The sequence below is a fragment of the Elephantulus edwardii genome, unplaced genomic scaffold (assembly GCF_000299155.1).
Source record: "Elephantulus edwardii isolate Elephantulus edwardi_28Jun2011 unplaced genomic scaffold, EleEdw1.0 scaffold00032, whole genome shotgun sequence".
Lineage (NCBI taxonomy): Eukaryota > Metazoa > Chordata > Mammalia > Macroscelidea > Macroscelididae > Elephantulus > Elephantulus edwardii.
Window position 1 is genome coordinate 8,802,695 of NW_006399782.1, and position 21,523 is coordinate 8,824,217.

The 21,523-nt window shown below is 36.7% G+C and overlaps 1 protein-coding gene across 1 annotated transcript in view; it reads left to right on the plus strand.

Moving 5' to 3' along the window:
- Window positions 1–20,920, plus strand: part of KPNA1 (karyopherin alpha 1 (importin alpha 5)) — a 76,188-nt gene extending 55,268 nt beyond the window's left edge. Inside the window, exons 6-14 of the mRNA XM_006884233.1 lie at window positions 5,187–5,318; window positions 6,122–6,210; window positions 6,551–6,650; window positions 7,707–7,870; window positions 9,125–9,203; window positions 15,784–15,909; window positions 16,257–16,384; window positions 18,615–18,793; window positions 19,795–20,920. Of these exons, the coding sequence (XP_006884295.1) occupies window positions 5,187–5,318; window positions 6,122–6,210; window positions 6,551–6,650; window positions 7,707–7,870; window positions 9,125–9,203; window positions 15,784–15,909; window positions 16,257–16,384; window positions 18,615–18,793; window positions 19,795–19,982 (1,185 nt within the window). The 3' untranslated portion in view covers window positions 19,983–20,920. The remainder of the gene's footprint in view (window positions 1–5,186; window positions 5,319–6,121; window positions 6,211–6,550; window positions 6,651–7,706; window positions 7,871–9,124; window positions 9,204–15,783; window positions 15,910–16,256; window positions 16,385–18,614; window positions 18,794–19,794) is intronic.
- Window positions 20,921–21,523: the final 603 nt, after the last annotated feature.

Genomic DNA, 21,523 nt, shown 5'->3' on the forward strand with positions numbered 1-21,523 from the left:
ATAGTATTCCATTGTGTGAATATACCACAGCTTCTCTATCCATTCATTTGTTGATAGGCAATTAGGTTGTTTCCAACTCCTTGCTATTGTGAACAAAGCTGTGATAAACATGGCTGTGCATATATCTGCGTGGGTATCAGTTATGGTCTCTTTGGGGTATGTTCCCAGTAGTGGAATTGCTGGGGCAAATGGTATCTATTTGCAACTTTTTGAGAAAGCGCCATACTGCCTTCCGCAGTGGTTGCACCATTTTACACTCCCTCCAACAGTGAATAAGGGTTCCAGTTTCTCCGCAACGCCGCCAGCATTTGTTGCTTGCTGTTTTGTTAAATTTTGCTGTTCTGACTGGGGTGGGATGGTATGTCATAGTTGTTTTAATTTGCATCTCTCTTAGAGCTAGGGATTTTGAACATTTCTTCATGTGCTTGTTGGCCATCTGAATATCTTCTTTGGTGAAGTGTCTATTCATATCCTGTGCCCATTTTTCTATTGTATTATTTACCTTTATCTTGTTGTGGTGCTCAAGTATTTTCTAAATTCTGGGTATAAGTTCCTTATCTGATATGTCATTACCAAATACTTTTTCCCAGTCGGTGGCTTCCCTTTTTACCCTGTTGGAGAAGTTTTTGAATGTGCATTCATATATCGTTTTTAAACTGTTCTCTCCCTCATCTGTTTCAATGCAGTGTACATAATTTATCCAATTTTTCTCAGTCTCACCCCAACCCTGATGTCAGTCCCGTTCTGCAACAGTGGCACTATGCAGCATTTGTCCTTTTGTGACTGAGATACTTCACTCAGCATAATGTCCTCCAGAGTCACCCATTTTGAATAATATTGCATGAGTTCCTTGTTTTTCAATGCAGCATAGTATTTCATTGTGTGAATATACCACAGCTTTTCTATCCATTCATTTGTTGATGGGCACTTTGGTTGTTTCCAACTCTTTGCTATCGTGAACAAAGCCACGATAAACATGGGAGAGCAGACTCTTTTATTTATTTTTTTTTTAAATCAACTGTTTCCCTAGTTAGCAAAGGTGACAATATTATAGATGATCTTTTCTTCCTTCTTTTTTTTCTTTCTTATTGTTTCCAAATAGTCTAGCATATAGCTGTTTGAAATTTCCTATCCTACATACCCAGACAAGGAGTTGAAAGATTCTTATGCCAGTGTTATGGATATATTTTGAGGAGGAGTGACTGGACTTCATAGACACTAAACCAAACCCACTCTCATCAGATTTAGTCATAACAATTCTCCATTGGATTTCTGAGTCTATAAATCTTTACAGATGAAGACTGCTCATCTTTTTGTTTTGTCTTGCTCATTTATTGTTGCATATTTTTCCCCCTTACCTCTCCCCTAATCCACTTAGCAGTACAGTTCTTTTACAGCTTGTTGTCATACATACAGTGCTTAATAGTATATTTCTTTTGGACAGTTCTTCTCCTCATCAGTTCCAGTGCAGTGTTTATTGTCTATCTACTCTTTTCTCTATTACAAACCCCTCATGTCAGTCCTATTTTATAACAGCCGTGTCTTTCAGCATTTGTCATTTTGTAACTCAGATATTTCATTCAGCAAAATGTCTTCCAGGCTCCTACATGTTTTGTAATATTTTAGAAGTTCATTATTTTCCAGTGCTGCTTATTAATACTCCATTTTGTGGATATACCAGGGTTTTTTTTTAATCCATTCATTTGTTGATGGATACTTGGGTTGCTTCCTTCCCTTTTCTATTGGGAATAACACAGCAGTAAACATGGGTATACATACATCTGTTTGAGTTATGGCACTGATCTCTTTTGGGTATATTCCCAGTGGTAGAATTTCTGGATCAAATGGTTTTTCTATTTCCAGCTTTTTGAGAAAGTACCAGACGGTCTTCTATAGTGGTTATGTCATTTCACATTCCCACTTGCAGTGAATACAGGTTCCAGTCTCCACAACCTTGCCAGCATTTGTTGTTTGCAGAGCTTCTGGTGTAGTTGAACCACAGTTTTTTGGTTAGTAGCTCAACTCATTACATAATACACTATCAGGATTCCTTTTGTGGACATTAGGGGACTTGTAATCCAGTTCTCGGTCTAGCTAATCATCTTCAAATCACGTGATTTTTCCCCCCTTTCTGGTCATTTCTTCATTTCTATATTGTATAAAGACCAGATACGTTACTTCTTTGGGTTGTTAGGTGCCATCAAGTCATCTTTGACTCATAGTGATCCTATGAATGACAAATTGGAACCTTACCTTATCCTATACCATCCTCATGATCTCTGCTGCTCTGCTCAAGCCCACTGTGGTTAGTCACTGTGTCAGTCTGTCATGCTGAGGGTCTTTACTCTCTTGCTGACCTTCTGCCTTTCACAGCATCATGTCACTCTACATCAATTGGTTCCTCCTGAAAATGTGTCCAAAAGAAGTAAGACAGTTTCACCATCCTTACCTCTAAGGAACTCAGTGGCTGTACTTTCTCCAAAACAGACTTGTTTGCTCTTTGACAGTCCATGGTATATATTTAATAATTGGTAGATATAATAGTAGTAGTAGATAGTGCTCTTCACTAACACCACAATTCAAAGGCATCAATTCTTCTGTTATCCAACTTCCAGATGCATAGGAAGCAGTTGAGCTTGGGAGCTCTGGTGGCCTAATGGCAAGAAGGTGCACTGCAATCCTCAAGCGTGTGGTTCAAATCCACCAGATGCTCTCCTGGAGAAGGAGGGGCAGTCTCCTCCTGTACCAGTCAGATCCGATTTGACAATAGTAAAAAAACCCAAAAAAACATGGCTTGAATCAGATGTATCTTAGTCTTTATATTGGCACATATTTGCTTTTAGAACTTTGAAGCAGGCCTTTGCAGCAGATTTTTCCAGTGCAGCACGTCTTGATTTCTTGACTGCTGCTACCACAGATGTTGATTGTGGGTCTGAATAAAATGAAATCATTCACAGCTTCAGTCATTTTCTGTCTTTCACTGTTGATCCAGTGATGAGATTTTTTTAGTTTCTTGGTTTTGAAATGTAACCCAAATTGGTCTTTGTTCTTCTGCATTAGGTGCTTCAGTAAACAGTGTGTCTTCCAAATAATGCAGTATTCCCTTTTTATGTTAGACGTATGTAAATAATGCTTTTAAAATATTACTATATTACTACCATCAAGTTGGAACCGACTCATAGCTGGCTCTGTGGTTTTGGGGAGACGATAAATTCTTGTAGGAAATGATTCCCCCATGTTTTCCTCCAAGAAGCCCCACTGGTAGATTAAAAACTCTGTAGAGGCACTTCATTTTGGTCAATAGCACAGTTCCCTTTAAAAATATTAGTGTACAGATAGGATCCTCTGGTGGCATAGTACATACGAAGTTGTGCTGTAACCCAGAGGTACCAGAGTAAACAGGTACTTAATTAAAGGCTTGAGTACTATTTTCAGTAGGAATTGAACTATGGAAATGGGGTTGTATTTTTACTTCTTGATAGTATTTCATCTTGGAAATCTCCATTACAGCATAAATGGCAGCAAAGAAAAATTAGTCCTTTTGACTAGTATACTTAAAATGGACCTCCCTGTTGATGTAATAGCAATGTCTGATTTTAGATGACTGTCCTTTCTTTTTAGCATGGTCTAAATAGTCTGACATACAGCTGTTTGGAATTTCTTGTCTTTGCTGCTAAGACTGTTATCATTTGAAATATTCATGTGCCAGTGTTACAGGCATGTTTCAGCAGATAGCATCACTTGACCTACATGCCACGAACACCCCTTCTTTACAAGTCTTTTGTTGTAAATTTGCCAGTATTCATAGAATTTTGAGTTATGCTAGTTAAATTGGTTTCCCCGTGTCTTCCATCTTTGTCTACTCTCAATGAGTGATTTAGTTTTCCACATACAGCAGCCATTTAATTGATCCAGAGACTTAGAAAACTTTAAGAACTACATCCTTTGCTGACTTTTGTTTTTGTAAATTGGTGTCATTTGCATGGCAGACATGTCAGTTTCCCCAACCCCCACCCTCAGGCTAGATAGAAGAAGGAAGAAAACAAAATTCTGGTAAGAAAATGTGTATAAATAGATGTAAGAAATCTCTGTTGGGCATAGTACTTGTGTTTAATACTATGCTAAAGAAGAGTTGTGTAGAACCAACAGTATGATGTTGTGGGGTAGGTGAATTGACCCTAATTCTTTTCCTATCTTCTGGTTACCAGTGCTGTGGTACTAGGTGGAGATCATCATGGTGGCACAGGATGGGGCAAGGTTTCCGTCTGTTGTTCATTAAGGTCTCTGTGTTGTCGTTGATTTGAGGGCAGCTCAGCAGCAACATCAAAGGCTGGTGTTCAATCAGCCTTTACCCAGTTTACTGTCATTCTTTTTACCTATTAAGAATGAGCAAAATTTTCTCACTGTATCTTGGTTTGGGGCAATCTTATTGCTATTAAGTTAATATTTCTATAATTGTATACCTCTTAACCCCCATGGGTCACTTTTTTTTTTTAAAATTTTTATTTTATTATTTGTGTGTGTGCATGTACCGTCAAATCAGATCTGACTGGTACAGGAGGAGATTGTCCCTCCTTTCCCGGCAGAACATCTGGTGGTATGGGTCACTTTTTATACACTTTACACAAGCATCTTCTCACCATTTCTTTTTGCCAATCCTAGGAAAATTTTGTTTTACTTATTCTGTTATTAATACTTGAAGGACAATTCCGATGGGCACATTAAACTTTATAGAGAGAACAAAACCTTTCCCACTCTTGTTCTGTGATTTTTCAGACTCTTTAATTTGTGTAATTCTCTGCTAGAAACAATGAATTACAATTAATATATCCCTTTTTAGAAAATAAAATGATAATGTACTACCTACTTTACATTTTATTTTTTTTCTTATTTTTAATTTATGTCTCAGAAGAACATTTTATACCAGTACATAGAGGAACATTTCCTTGTTGTTTTTATGGTTGCATGTCACCTCTCCCTTGATTGGACATTTTAAACCCTGAATATTCTTTTAGGTGGAGGTATTTTTCCTGGGAATTCTTTTAAAATCAAGATATGAAGTTCAGCTAATAGATTAGTTGCTAATCTATGAAACTTTCTTTTCATGTAGGGAAAATTTTATTGTAATAAGTAAACAAGCTCATAAATTCTAATGAAATAATGAAAACTTATTTTTATTTTTATAGTTCGAATCAGCTTGGGTACTGACAAATATTGCGTCAGGAAATTCTCTTCAGACCCGCATTGTCATTCAGGCAGGAGCTGTGCCTATCTTCATAGAATTGCTCAGCTCTGAGTTTGAAGATGTCCAGGAACAGGTAAAAAAACCTAACAAGGAGAAACAGATGAAACATGATTTCTCTTCTTGGTCTTATGTTCAGGGCCCAAGGTTTACCACTCTTCATTACGAGGAGTATTCCAGCAATCTAAATGTACAGTAGTAAATTTTGGAGCGAATATAAACAAAATTTCTCCAAGACACAATACTGTAATTTTTTAACTTCTGTCTCTAAAAGATACAGAAAACACGAGTTTCTTACTCCTACCAACTTTATAAAAATTTTAAATATAAATTACTGCTAAATAACTGACTTTGTAGCCCTATTGAGATATAATAGATACATGAGAATTCACACACACACACACACACACACACACACACACATGTATTTCTGAAGTTTATAATTTGGTAAGTGTGACATACATATACATCATGAAACCATCATCACAATCAAGATACTTTATCTGATACTCTCAAAAGATTAGTAAGATTATCTGCATTTTGATTTCTCTTAAATTGTTAGTTGTTTTGTCACATAAGAAAACTTAAATGGCTTTGCACACCAGGAGCTGTATGGAGTGTTACTTAGGAATGGGAGATAAAGGATGTATATAAGAAATTCATTCTTTCCTTTAATAACCTTAGTGATTTGAATGTTCACACTTCTTTTGCATACATTAGTGTAATAATTCTCTTCCTCCCCTAACTTGGGTTTTACTTGATTCTCTGATGAATTATTAGTATTCATAACTATGTAAGAGTTAGTGTGGTATGTTAATTTTTTAAATAACTAATTATGATGTAATTATATACCATCATTAATTAAAAATTCTTTCACAGGCAGTCTGGGCTCTTGGCAACATTGCTGGAGATAGTACCATGTGCAGGGACTATGTCTTAGACTGCAATATCCTTCCCCCTCTGCTGCAGTAAGTTTGTGTTTGTTTTATTTGTTTTTTCAAACTAGAAAGCATTTCATCTTTGGAAGTTACTTGTTTGTTTTTGGAACTTTGGAAGTTACTTGTTTTTTTCAGATATTGTCTTGTTAACATGATCATATAATTTCTTCATGTACCCTTTTTTCATTTACCTGCTAAAATTCTACATTGGTGGAGTTAGAAAATAATGAAGCTGTATGGTTTGGGGGAAAACTATTTGAGACCATTTCTTTATTCAGTAGAATTAAGTGGTTTTTCATTTCTGGTTTTTTATGACATCAGAGAATCCGTGTTCAGTATATAGTTTACAGTTGTACCATCATGTTTGTAGGTTATTTTCGAAGCAAAACCGCTTGACCATGACCCGGAATGCAGTATGGGCATTGTCTAACCTCTGTAGAGGAAAAAATCCACCTCCAGAATTTGCAAAGGTAGGGATTATGATTGTGGAAAATAGAAGAAGTGCAACTAAAAAAATGTACAATAAGTTTTAATGTAAACAAAACAAAATATTGACTTGATTAATTTCTTTTTTTCTTCATTTTAAAATTATTTGACTTTCTTTTATCAAGAATCCATCAAAAAATATCCCAGGCTGACTTTACTCTTGCCATCAGTAGTAGTTATATAGACACAGTGAGCTCTTCTTGCCCAGCCCAGTGTGTTCTTGAGAAAAGTCTTCACCCATGGAGAGTCTTGTCAGTGGCTGGTACTGAGTAGCTTCTGAGTCTTTGAAAGGTGGCTGGCTTGGATGCAGATGTGCTGTAATTATAATAAGGAACTCTAGTGGCTTCGCCTAGAACACGTTGCACTGCCAACCAAAGGCAGCAAGTCTCAAGTATTTCAAATCCACCAGCTATTCCTTAGTAGAAAGATAGGGAGTGCCCCTCCTGTAAGGATTGATGCCCTCAGAAACTTGATGGAGGGTCACCATGAGTTGATATCAACTTAAAATAGCAATGAGTTCAGTTGACTATCATAATATACAAGATGGATTTCAGGCTTAATTCAAGAATTATTAATGAAATAATACAGGAATTTTATGTTTCTTTAAGGAACTGGGCTTTTTTGTTCCTAGAGTTTTATTTCAGTTTGGAAAAAAAAATTATTTTTATATTCTTTCACTGTCTGTAAAGGCCTTGAATCTATTTTAAAGGCTAATAATTTTAAAATCTATAATACTATCTAAAATTCAGAATTTCCTCACTTTCAAAGTCATGAAATTTCCTTTACATCTTTGGTATACAAAGAGTGTATTCTGTGAAGGAATTTCACTCCGACAGTTGGGTGTATGTAACATTTAACTTCCTGCATGAGCTCTGACAACCCTGTTAAAGTCAACTCCAAGATCAAGATCTTTTCTAAAGTTGGAAACACCATTCTTTCCCCCTGTTCCTAGAAGTGTATATCACTCAATGAGCTCACCCAGCTTCTAGCTTTTATCCTACTGGATTTTCTTAAAATTCCTGTCTTTTTTCATTTTACAGGTTTCCCCCTGTCTGAATGTACTTTCCTGGTTGTTATTTGTCAATGACACTGATGTATTGGCTGATGCCTGCTGGGCTCTCTCATATCTGTCAGATGGACCCAATGATAAAATTCAAGCGGTCATTGATGCAGGAGTCTGCAGGAGACTTGTGGAGCTTCTCATGTAAGATACCTTTAAGAAAGGCAACCTGCTCTTTTATCTCTGTGTTAATTAATTCCCTGATTACTGTGTTCTCTTTCATTATTTTTTCCAATATTCATTGTTTGTTTTTAAATATGAGAATTATAAAGAAATTCAGTCATCCCTTCTACTAGCAATCCTCCAGCAGAAAGTATTTAGAAAACTGACATACATGCTTTTAGCTCATACTGGATGACATTGACTCTTGGAAAAGCAAAATCATATTGCCACTTACAGTAGTCATTTCTTTTTTTCCCCCACTTTCATGTGTGTATTTCTTTTTTAAAATATTACACTGATTTGCGTATGAAGTTTGTATACATTGTGTTTCACACTATCCTTCATTCACATTTGAAAGTAGTCATTTCTTATCTGTCTCATTTAGATTTTAATTTAGATTAGTGTCAGACATTGAATCTTCTTTTACTTGATTATGGAGTAGGTGGTTTACTGAAACATGAGATAAGGAATACAAAGCTCTGGGATTATATAGCTGGTAGTGGAGTGCTGATCAGCAGTCTTATGCAGTTGTAAATGAATTCAGTATGAAGGTGCGCCAATTTGAAGTACATGACTAAAATTCTCGGATGTGATCTTTGTGCCTTTTAGTCACTAGATTATTACCTATTTTAACCATCATTAGATCTTAACATAAAAATGATGGGACCGACACAGTTTTGACAAAAAAGTGATCTCATTAAAGAAAAAGAACATGGGATTTATGAGGAAAAAGTTAAAAAATACTGACTTTTTAGTCTGAAATCTATTTTCATATGTGTAAAGGACTTTATTGAGGTTTTTCTTTTGCTAGTGCAAGTTAACCTTAATAGAAACAGTTCATTACTTGAATCTTTTTAGTTCATTCAACTGTTCACGTACGATTTTCATATGTGTAAAAATGCAGAGATTGTGTAAACTTGTCTACCTCATAACAGTGTCCTATAAATGTTAATGGCTTTTGTCCATTGTTTCAGCAACTGTAGAGGACTGAGTAAAAAGAAGATGAAATTTGTTCTAAAGATTTGGGGGAAGATGACTAGAAAGATAGTAGTTTAAAGTCCAAAAATATTAAGTAAGCGAAAAAACATTTCTTTGAGAGGGTACTAAATATTACATCAGAATGATATAATTTTTTTCGTATCCACTATAGGGATACGAAATGTATTTCAGTGTGCAGAAGAAGAAATGAAGATTACAACTGTTCAATAAAAATAATATTTCTTTCCATGGTTTCAGGCATAATGATTATAAAGTGGTGTCTCCTGCTTTGCGAGCTGTAGGTAACATCGTCACAGGGGATGATATTCAGACACAGGTATGAATAACTGGGGATTTTCCTTCAAAACAGTGCACTGAAGGATTTGGCAAGACATTGTAATTATTTCTTCCTTTGATCCATTATAATTGATATTACAAAACAAAGTGTGTAGGTAGCCAAAGATAAACTGTAAACTTTTCAAAAACATAACAAAAAACATTAAACTGCAATCATGCTTCTTTTATAATATTTAACTAGATATTATTAGGAGAAATAGCATGTACCTTTTGTGTCAATATTATTTAAAAGTATAGTGATTTTTATAGCTACTCCTTCATAAGTAAAATCTTGTTGCATATCATCCAAAAACAGTTGAAACAATACATTGTCACAGAACTGCCAGAGATTCTGGCTGGATTTAGAAGAGGCTGTGGCAACCTGGGATATCATTACTGATGTCAGATGGATCTTGACTGAAAGCAGAAAATAACCTGATGGATACCTTTTTGTGTTTTTTTGACTGCAAAGGCTTTTGACTATATGGATGATGACTAACATTGAGAAAAGTGGGAATCCTAGAACACCTAGTTGTGGACATGCAAAACCTATTCCTAGACAAGGAGGCAGTTGTCATTATAGAAATACTACATGGTACAAACCTAAGAAAGGGTGTATCAGGGCTGTATTCTTTCTCCATATCTATTTGATACTGAGCAAATCATTCTTGAGCTGTGACATCAGAATCAGAGGAAGACTCATCAACAACTTGCTTTAAGCAAATGACGCATCTTTGCTCCTGAAAGCAAGGAGGTCTTGAGGTGCTTGTACAGAAAGAAGATCAGAGATTTTGTTACATCTCAACATCAAGAAAACAAATTCTTAACATTGGTCCAATAAGCAGCATGGTAGGTGGAAAGAAGGTTGAAGGTATTAATGATTTCATCTTGCCTGAATCAGCAGTCAGCACCCTTGGAAACAGAAGTCAGGAGATGAAAAGATGTGTTGGGAAAATCTGCTGCCAAGGATCTACCTCGTCAAGGTGCTTAGGAGCAGGGACCTTAAAGTGCACCTAATTCTAACCATGGTCTTTTAAATTACTTTCCATATTTCTGACACTTGGACACACTTTATCAGCATTCTCATTATTTCTGTCTGGCTGTTTCATTTCCATTCTTCTAACCCCATCCTCCCCCTCCCGCTCCATGTTTCTTTCCCCACCTCATCTTTGCTTCAGGGTAAATGTTGACTGTTTAGGTTCCCATAGATGATTCTCCCCCTCCTTTCTGTAAAGGAACACAACACTTTAACTGTTTTTGATCTTATGAGCCAGTCTGTTATTTAGCCAAAAGGTGATTTGTGGGAGTGGATTTAAAGTTCAGAGATTCTTAAAGGAGGATAGTCTTAGGGAGTTCATTTCTCCTGCTGCTTTTTATATACTTAAAATAGTTTTCTGAGAGCATCAGAAACATTCAGTCGTATCCTATCTCTGTTGTCTTTATCTCATCCTTTGAATTGCACCCTCCTTTATGTACATGTGTAAGTATCTTCTATGAAGGAGATTTTTTAATGTCACAATTTTCTCCTAGCGCCTGATGTCACTCATTACTCCACTCAGTATCTTTACCACTGTTCATTCTCTCACAGTGAATTATAACTAATACTCTTCTTGACTCTTTGCTGCATTAATGACTTCAGTAGTTATCTTCCTAGGTTTCTATGTAGTGACGTTTTTTTTTTTTCTTCTAATTTCTATCTGTCATCCCTGTGCATGTGGATTGAGACTTGGGAATTTGAGTTTAGCCTTAACTAGCTCTGATTTTGAGCTAAACAGCATCTTCACCTCTTAAACTAAGGACATCAAATATATTCTCCCAAATTTAATATTTACTTTAAATTTTCATGTCCTGCGAAAAATTCCATCCCCCCCCCCCCCCCCATACCTTAACTTGTACTTTTTCTTATCTTTGTGAAAAACACCAATAGTTTTCCAAACCAGAAATCTGGACATCAGGAAGCTTGACTGTTTTCTCTCTGCCTCCTTTCCTCTCAGTCATTTTTGTTGTTAGGTGCCATTGAGTTGATTCATAATGACCATGTAAACACCTGTCTGAACCTTGCCCTATCCTGTATCATCCTTAGGATCTCTGTCTGATATGCTAGTAATGCTTGAGCCTATTGTTGAAGTCACCGTGTCAGTCTTAGCTTGTTGGAGGTCTTCCTCTCTTTCTCTGATCTTCCACCTTTCCTAGCATGATGTTCTTTTCCAAGGACTGACCCCTCCTGACAGCATGTCCAGATTATGTGAACAAAGTTTCACCATCCTTACCTCTTAAGGAGCACCTTGGTTACACGTCTTCCGAGATAGACTTGCTTGTTCTTCGGCAGTCCATAGGATATTCAGTACTCATTTCCTATACCATAGCCCAAAAGCATCGATTATTCTTTGTTTTTCCTTCTCAGATGCATAGTAAGTAATTGAAAAGACCAGGGCAGTTAAAAAATGTCAAATGATACTAGTCTTTAAAATGCCATTGTTACTCTTTATTTTCCTTGTGTGTACTCTCCAGTCTCATCCAACTGGCACAGGTGGTGATTGGCCCCTTCTTATGTAGCAGAGCATCTGGTGGATCATTGTTATTCTTTAGTACATTGTTGACAGCACATTTTCCTCATGCCACATGATTTGATTCCTTCACTGCTGTTACCATGGGTGCTGATTGTGGATCTAAGTAAAATATAGTTGTTGGCAACCTCAGTCTTTCACCATGATGTTGCCTGTTGGTCCAGTGGTGAGAATTTTTGTTTTCTTGATGTTGAATTGTAGTCCATATTGAAAGCTGTATTCTTTGATCTTCTGCAGCAAGAATTTCAAGTCTTCTGCATTTTTATCAAGCAAGATTGTGCCATCTGCATAACAGAAATTAACAAGTCTACTTACAAAACTGATGCCACATTCTTTTTCATATAGTGTTGTCTTCTGAAATAATTTGCTCAGTGTATAAATCGAATGTTGTTATATGCTTGTGACGCATAGCAACACTATGTACAGCAGCTCTGAACTCTGCTGTATTCTGCACCAACCTAATTATCTCTGACACACCTACCCCCACTACCCTAGTCACTGAATCAATCTCTTCGAGGGTCTCCCTCTCGTGTGCTATCCCTTCACCCTCCCAGGCATACTGTCCCTCTCCAAGCTCTGGTCCTTGCTTGGAGCATACCCAGGGTATGTCACACAAAGCTTCAGAATCCTTGTCTCCAACGAGCAGGGTGAAGAGTCTATGGTGACTCTTCTATATATGTAAAAGTAATCATATATAGTACAGATTAATGGCGATATACATGTTATGCATGATATACATAGGTGGGGTTATGTATAAGAAAGTAGTTTAATTAGAATATCAGCTTTGTGTGTTGATGGTGGGGCTGAGTATGCCTTTTCCTGATGTACTAGAGAGACTTAATCTCCATTGATAGTTTATAAGGCAGTAGTAATGTTTATACTAGGCAGTTACCATTTTAAAAGGTGATTTTCAGTTAGGCTAGCAATGGATATGAGTGCTACAATGAGGGTGAAGTAAAGGATTGAGTCTAGTTGGCCAATGATGATACATGGATGTTCATCTGGCTGTCCACTGATTCAGGTAAGTATTAAGTAAGTCTGTGACTAGGGGTTAGACTAGGTGTTGACTAATAGGTCGAAATATAAGACTTCATTGTTTGGAAGTATGAAGTAATGGGAAGATGATTAAGAAAGAAAATAGTAATAAGTATGCAGAAAAGAGGTTCTAATGTGATGCACATTTTCCCTGATTTTTAAACTATACAGAGTTCCCTTGTTCTGTTCTGATAGCATCTTTGTTTCACATGAACATACTTAATAACATGTTATGATTCATGCAGTCAAATGCCTTTGCCTAGTTCATAAAATACAACTAACTTTTTCTTTCTGGTATTCTCAGCTTTCATCCATCAGTTACTAAGTTGTCTTATGCTATTACTGGTACTGCATAGTTCAGATATTTTCTGCACTGTATTCATCACATTTGAATACTTTCACAATGCAAACTTAATTATGCCATTGATTTGAAGGATCTGTGATTGACCTAAGGATAAAGCCCTTGACTGGTAGGGGGTTAACTGAAAGGTCAGTTATTTGAACTCTCAAAGCACTTAGCAAGCTCTGGTGGCTTCATGATAAGGAGCTGCACTGCCAAGCCAGGGACTTGAGATTTGATTCCACCAGCAGCTGTGCGTTTGAAAGATTGACATTCTTCTCCTATATAGTTTACTGCTTCCGGAAACCTGGTAGAGGATCAGCTCTAGTTCAGTTCTAGCTTAACAGTACATAACAACAACCACTAAGCAAAAGAAGTTTGTGGTAGTCTGCTTCTGTAAGTGACTTACCCCGCAAGAAGGAATTTCAGCCTTTAAAACCCCATGGGCAGTTCTGTTCATTCTTACTGGTCACTTGAATCACAATCACCTTGAATGAGCTTGGATTTTGATTTTCCATCAGTTTTGATTCATGGTGATCCTATAGATCAGAGTTTCTAGTGCATATGAAGCACTTGAAGATACCATTGGATCAGGTACACCTTAGTCTTTAGACTAACTTCCTTGCTCTTTAGCCTTTTTAATTGGTCCTTGATAACACATCTTTTGATTTCTTTATTGCTACTTCCATTGGGTTTTATTTTTCTTCTTCCATTGATTTTGATTATCGATCCAAGTAAACTGAAATTGATAGCCTCAGTCTTGTGTCATGTTTATCATCATGTTGCTTATTGGTTCATTTGTGAAAACTTTTGTTCCCTTTTTGTTGGGGTATTCCCAAGTAACTAACACTTTTAATTTTTTAACTTATTTTCCCCAATATATCTTTGAATCCACCAGTGGAGAAAAATAAGCACAGTCTCCTCTTGAGTGATTGGTAGTCTCTCGCTGTAGAGTCACTTTGCTGCGGGGCCAGTTTTGAGCTGCTTCTGACTCAACGAACAATGAGATTATATCGCAGATCTTTACTAAAGTAGATCTGTTCATATTTATGTATTTTTCTTTCTAGCCTAATACTAAGTTGTAGCTATAGGACTCTTCCTTATAGCCTCACTTAATCCATTCTTGTCTTAGTTTGTGTTAGCCTATTTCAGCATATGCTCATGTTCAGCTTTATATTTGCAGTGTTTTTCCTTGTTTTCTGATGTATATTTTTCTATGTATATATGTGATGTATTTTTATATATATGAATATATATAATTGTTGTTAGGTGCTATTGAGTCGAGGATGCACTCATAGTGACCCTATGAACAAAAGGTCTGAACCCTGTTCTATCCTGCCCCATCCTCACATTTCTTGATACACAAGAGCCTATTACAGCAGTCACCATGTCAGTCCACCTGGTTAAGGGTCTTCCTCTCCTTTGCCAAATAGCCCCACCTAGCAACATGCCCAAAGTATGTGAGGTGAAGTCCTATCATTCTTGGCCTCCAAAGAACACTCCGGCTGCACCCTTTCAAGATATATCTGTTCTCTTAGACATCCATGGGACGGATATTCAGCACTCTTCTCCAACACCACAGCTCAAAGGCATTAATTCTTTTTCTGTCATGCTTATTTATTGTCCAGTTCTCAAATGCATAGCAAGTAATTGGAAAGACCTGAGTCAAACACACCTTAGTCCTCAAACGGACATTATTTCTCCTCAATGATTTGGACATATATGTATATGTCTGATACATATTTAAGGGCTAATTTTCCCCCTAATTTCCCCTGACTTTTATCTATTGTCTTTAACTTCTGACTTGTTTATTTTCTAGACAATTAATTTGTCTAGATTAATAATGAATTAATCTTACCTCACTCCACCTATCCTTTATCTACTCTCTGCTTCCCTAGTATATTTTTCTCTTCTCATTCCTGTATTGTAACATGTTCTGTTACAAAGTGTTAATTGTAGTAGCTATACAGTTTATTTATTCATCCTTTCTTCCCCTGATCCATACTATTCACAGTCTCTGTTTTTTGCTCTCCATTTTCACAGTAACAGTCTTATACAGTATTTATCCTTTTGTAACTAAGTAATTTCACTCAGCATAATGTTTTCTAGATTTGTCCATATTGTATGTTATTTTACAATTTTTTTTTCTTTTTGGTGCTACATAATGTTCCAATGCATGATTGCACCACAGTTCCGCTGTACATTTGTTTGTTGATGAGCATATGGGCTATTTTCATCTTCTTGCTGTTAGGAATAATGCGGCAGGAAATAATGTCCAGTCGTAACTGACTCATAGCTGACCCTCCAGCAGGTTTTCAGAGGAAGTAAATCACATGAAAGGAGATTGCCTGTTTTTCATCTACCGAGCAGTTGGACTTGAAATGCTTGCCTTTGGGTTGCCAGTGTAGTCCCTGCCACTAGGCCACCAGAGCTCCCCTGTAAACATAGGTGTACAAACAAGTGTCCATGTCTTGGTTCTGTTTTCTTTTATACTATTGCTTATCTTGTTTAAAAAGCTTTTTCCCTGAAAGTGGAGGTATTATTTTTTGTGCTTATTTGCTAAAAATATTTTTTGAGTTAAAAATTTCCTTTTTGGTAACTCAGTGTCATAAATAAAATTTTCAAACTTTCTTTTTTAGGTAATATTGAATTGCTCAGCTCTGCAAAGTTTATTGCATTTGCTGAGTAGCCCAAAGGAATCTATCAAAAAGGAAGCATGTTGGACAATATCTAATATCACAGCTGGAAATAGGGCACAGATCCAGGTAATCCCATAACCTTTGTCTTCTCAAAATGTCAAGCCCATTGTTAAAGTCAGTGTGGCAGTTCATCTTGTTCAGGGTCTTCCTCTTTTTCTGATCCTCTCCTTTTCCCAGCACAAGTGTCTTTTTTCTCAAAGATTGGCCTCTCCTCACAACATGCCTGTAGTTAATGAGGTGAAGTTTCACCATCCTTCCCCTTCCAGGATAGACTTGTTTGTTCTTTTGATAATCCAGAGGAGGGACATTCAGTACTCTTCTCCAAGACCCCAGTAGTGGTTAGTAGTTAGTATCATGAATATTATTAAAAATCTTATCATTTCACTTTGCATTTCAACATTTTAAAATTTCAGACTGTGATAGATGCCAACATTTTCCCAGCCCTCATTAATATATTACAAACTGCTGAGTTTCGTACAAGGAAGGAAGCAGCTTGGGCCATCACGAATGCAACTTCTGGAGGATCAGCTGAACAGATCAAGTAAGTACTAGCCAGATAATGTCCTGGTGTGCAAGGGTTCATGCCGCCTCCCTCCCTCCTCTTTCTCTCTCCTTCTGTCCCTTACGCTCCCAAACTTCTCCCCCCTTACTCTTTCTCTATTACCTGGAATGAAAAATCACTTACATTTGAAGATGCCATGAGTGAGAGATAATTATATTAAAGAATGTTTCATTTCAGCACTCTGAAGGATTTTTCTGTATTTCTTAATTTGACTCAAATGTATATTTAGTTCCTTTTAACTTTTCACTTCTTGATGATTATGATCCTGGGATGTGAGAAATAAGGCTTAGTTGAGATCTGAGGCAGTAGAAATACAGGATAGCTCTAAACCAGTGCTGGAGCATCTTAGTTAGAGACATCTGGATAGTCTAAAAGATTATTTGGAGAATCCTTAGATTTTAACTCTTAATACCTATCCCTTGCTAAATTTCTAGTTTAGAAATTTATATCACACTTGAAAGATAGGTACGAGAATGTGAAACAGTTTCAGAACATTATGTAATTAAATTCTAAATTTAATACTGTTATTGTATATATTGTCGAGTTAGGACCAACACATAGCTGACGCTCCAGCAGATTTTCAGAGGCAGTTCATCGCATGGGAAGAGATGTACCCATCCTTCTGCAGAGCAGCTGGCGGATTTGGACTGCGTGCCTTCACGACTGCCCCATAGCTTCTTGCCTCTAGGCCACCAGAGTTCCGTTATTTTGGATGGAAAAAGAGATCTAAAAATGAAGCATTTATAGGAAATCCAGTTGGACATTATTTTAAATGAGTGTTAAAGAAATCATTGAACTCATTCTCTATATGTGCTGTTAGGGAAACATGGCTACCTACGGCTCATGTGGTTGCCTGCCTGTTAAATGGAGAGGGAATGTTGTAGATGAAGTGCCTCATGTAAGCACCTTAAGTGCTAATTTTTAGTGCAGTATTTAGAACATTTTTTTAAATGTAAAGACATTCTATCAGATGGATCAAGTATAAGTGATAAGATATGTGACATATTAAAATTATAAACGGTTTAACTTGCGCAATAATTATTTCGGTAAAGTTTATCATGGACATATTATTTAAAAGATGCTTCCATGAAACTTCAAAAACACATTTACACAAGATTATTAAGCCTTTTCCCGCTTTTCAAGATTCTGATTCTATAGTCTACACTGTTTTAAGTAAGTATGTTACCAGCAGATGGCAGTGATGTGAGATACTGAATTATCTGCAGACACTGTTTGACTTCAAATACTCAGTTGCCTTGTTTTTTGCTAACTGTGTCTTCTTAATTAAAATAAACTACATGTATATTTTATTTTCAGTTTCATCTTTCAGAAATAGTGTGTAACAGTGGTATTTCATTAGAAATTGTTCAGTTTTACTCTGTTGGAGTAGTATCTTAAAATTCAGCATACCTGTGTATAATGAAGTTAATTGTCAGCTGCACTGTCTCATCAGAGCTTCTTACTGCTAAATACATAAAATATTTCTTTGAGACCAATTTACTGATGTTATATTCTAATGAGACTAGCAATGTTAAATCATGATGCAAAGCGGACAAATTTATGACATTTTGAATGCTTACAGTAGATTAAAGAAGCTTTGATAATAGAAAAAAGGCTTCAAGCCTTTTGTTCAAAGTGTTACTATGAGTTGTGCTCGACTCTAAGGCAATTAACAACAACAAGTTGAGTGTACTGTAGTTGAGGTCAGGAGCTCTGGTGGCCTAGTGGCAAGAAGCTTTGCTGCAATCCCAAAGGCACACGGTTCAAATCTGCAGGTGCTCTGCAGGAGAAGGATGGGCAGTCTTCTCCCGTGCTATTTACTGCCTCTGAAAACCCACTGGTGGGTCAGCTATGGGTTGGTTCTGACTGAACAGTACAACAATGTTGTTGAGGTCACAGCAAGTCTTTGCTAGCTCAGTAGATCTTTTCTCTGTTGACTCCATTCATTTTCTTCCCAGACATTATTTTGGGAGGAAGGGGAGTTAATCTGCAATTTGGTAAAAACGTTTGTGAAGGTGATATTTCAGAAAACTTCATTTAATTAAACATATCAATTGCCTATAATGCCTTATTTAAAATACTAAGTTTTAATAGCAAAATTGGGGAAAATTTTAAAAAACAACTTCTGATCAACTTGTGGTACGTATTGAGGAAATTTAGTTGGTAATGTGATAAAACACTAAAACTTTGACTAAATTCTTCTTTGTAGGTACCTTGTAGAACTGGGTTGTATCAAGCCACTCTGTGATCTCCTCACAGTCATGGACTCTAAGATTGTACAAGTTGCCCTAAATGGCTTAGAAAATATACTGAGGCTTGGAGAACAAGAAGCCAAAAGGAATGGCAATGGCATTAACCCTTATTGTGCATTGATTGAAGAAGCTTATGGTAAGAAAGAGTATTTGCTGTATATGACCAAAAGAAAAAAAAGTTTAACGTAGTCTGTTATTTGACTAAAAATATAGGTATAGATTTTCCTGAAATTTTAAAAATTATTTTTATTTTACCTTTACTGACTGTTATAAAATTTGAATTAGCATAACCATAGCCAAAAAAGCCAAGCTTTAAAATAAATGAAAATGTTGGAATTATCAGTTATGCTTGACATTTCTCACGTTCTCTCAGAGAATTTAGAGTTCTAATTTTTCCTTACATCCACCAATTCCTGTATCCTGAGATCATCTTGAAGAGTGTTACTTCTTTTCATTCTAATTCTGAAGTCACTCTCAGTTCTGCTCTTAATTATTGATTCACTATTCTAAAAGAAAAACCACAAAGGTTCCCTCAGTGATTTTGCTGTAGCTCGGCTTAAAAGCACTTCAAAATGTATTTATTCCCGAGATTAGAATTAGAGACCTTATAAGAGCTGTATCTTTTCAGTGTGAAAAGTTTTTTAAATTATTTTTCAAATATGCTATTCTACTGTATGTATTTTTTAATGTGTGGATATATCTGGTTTTTTCTCCCATCATTGTTAAGATTTATTATTGTTTGTGGTGTTTCTTAGTTTGGTGACTTTAACTTCAGTGAGGAAGAAAACCTCACTGAAGTTAAAGTTATTAGGGAAAGGATGCATTGGTTAATTGTTCTAGTTGGACTTCTTAGATTAAATGTTAGTTGATTCTGATTTTAGGAAATATATCCATTTGAAATGGTATAAAATAGCTCAGAGACTAGGTAGTTAAAAATTCTTGTCTGTATAGACTATTACTTATGTACGGTCTTGAGATGTCAATTGGTAATACAAGCCTTCCAGTGCAATCTTAGCAATTATTTCTGTGGTATTACAAAAAGTACAAAAACGTCACATCATAGCAGACATGGCAAGAAATGTCTCTGGACTTTACACAAGATTTATTATAAATTTTTTCCTTTATTTTTTATTCTAGGTCTGGATAAAATTGAGTTCTTACAGAGTCATGAAAACCAGGAAATTTACCAGAAGGCCTTTGATCTCATTGAGCATTACTTCGGGACTGAAGATGAAGACAGCAACATTGCACCCCAGGTGGATCTTAGCCAGCAACAGTACATCTTCCAGCAGTGTGAGGCTCCTATGGATGGTTTCCAGCTTTGAAGCAGCACTCTGCTGTCATGTTCCTGTGTCAGACCAGGCGACCCGGTCGAGTCCTCTTGTGGAGCCCACAGTCCTCATGGAGCTAACTTCTCAAATGTTTTCCATAATACTGTTTGCGCTCATTTGCTTGCCTTGCGCACCTGCTCTCTTACACACATCTGGAAAACCTCTGGCTCTCTGTGGTGGCATACCCGGCCCACTCTCTTAGGGAAAATCCCTAGGCTTTGGAGATCTGCAGTTATATAAGAGTCATGGGGATATTAATATGGCTCCCTTTATTGTGGGGGAAAAGAGAGGACTCCTCATTCCCTAAGTGGGGAAAATAATGACAATAAAAAAATGAAACTAAACCTTTATCTTGAATCTCACACAACTACTTGCAGCAAGAGAGATGTTTAGACTTGTGTATATTTCAGAGTACTTTTCATGAGTTCTTCCACAGTGAATCGTTGGATTACCTGGTGGCTTTTTCCACCCAGATTTGCATTATTCCTTCCTGAGATTGGATGGTTTTCTTTCCTCTCTTGGCGCCATTCTTCACAGATAATTGAAGTTAAACCATCCACTCCCTCACCTTCAGCCTTCAGTGAATGTGCTTTCTAGTTGTCAGGAATGCTGAAGAATTTAACACTTGGATTCTTAAATGTGATACTGGTTTGCAGATTCCCCTAGAGCAGAAAAGAGAGGGGCATATGTTAATTTGTATTGCTTTGCTTCTCTTTGGTCTTATGTGTCTTGGAATTTGGAAGTGATTCAGTTCTCATGCTGGTATGAAGATTTAGAATCCTTAGTAATCAAAAACACTATCCTGTAATTAAATTTTAAAAACTTTCAAGTTTCAGAAACTTCAGTCTCCCCAAACTCAGCCAGTGTGAATAGAGGCTGTGTTTCTTCATTAAAGCAGATGTTTCAGGCTTTGTGGTCCTGATCAAGGTCCTTGTTAATTGGAGTTCACCCTAGGTGCTTTTTTCCTTCTGTGAATGCGGGATAATACTTCTATGGGTTCCTTTACTTCACCAAGTGCAGCTTGATTATAATGTATTCATGCTGCATTTATGATCCCCTTTAATATTACATCTTTTATCTTAAGCCAGTTACCATCTTCTCAACATGGCCTCTAAATCCGGCTAAGGGAAGTGATCTTTTTCTTACACTCATTGTTCCCTAACCATTTTATTTCATTTCCTACTAGAACTTCCCACCTCTCCCCAAGTAAAATAATAGTCTTCACCTTATGGCTCACTTAATGACTGCAATCTCTACCTGCAAATGACGCTTCCAGTACTCTGTGCAGTGATCCACATCTGTGCTTGGACTGGAGTGAAAAACAAGCTTAATTGCCAAGAGAACTGCAGATGAATTGAATATGACTTCTCGGTGCTAGCCGGCCATTTTGATTCAATGTTGGGACACACCATCAGAGAAGATGTCTTGTGGATATGCTATTCAGAATTAATTCTGAAGGAAAAAGTTGCTCACCTCTGCTTGAGAGCATACCTTTTAAACCTTTTCTGACTTGTCCTCTTCTAGAATTCTTGATA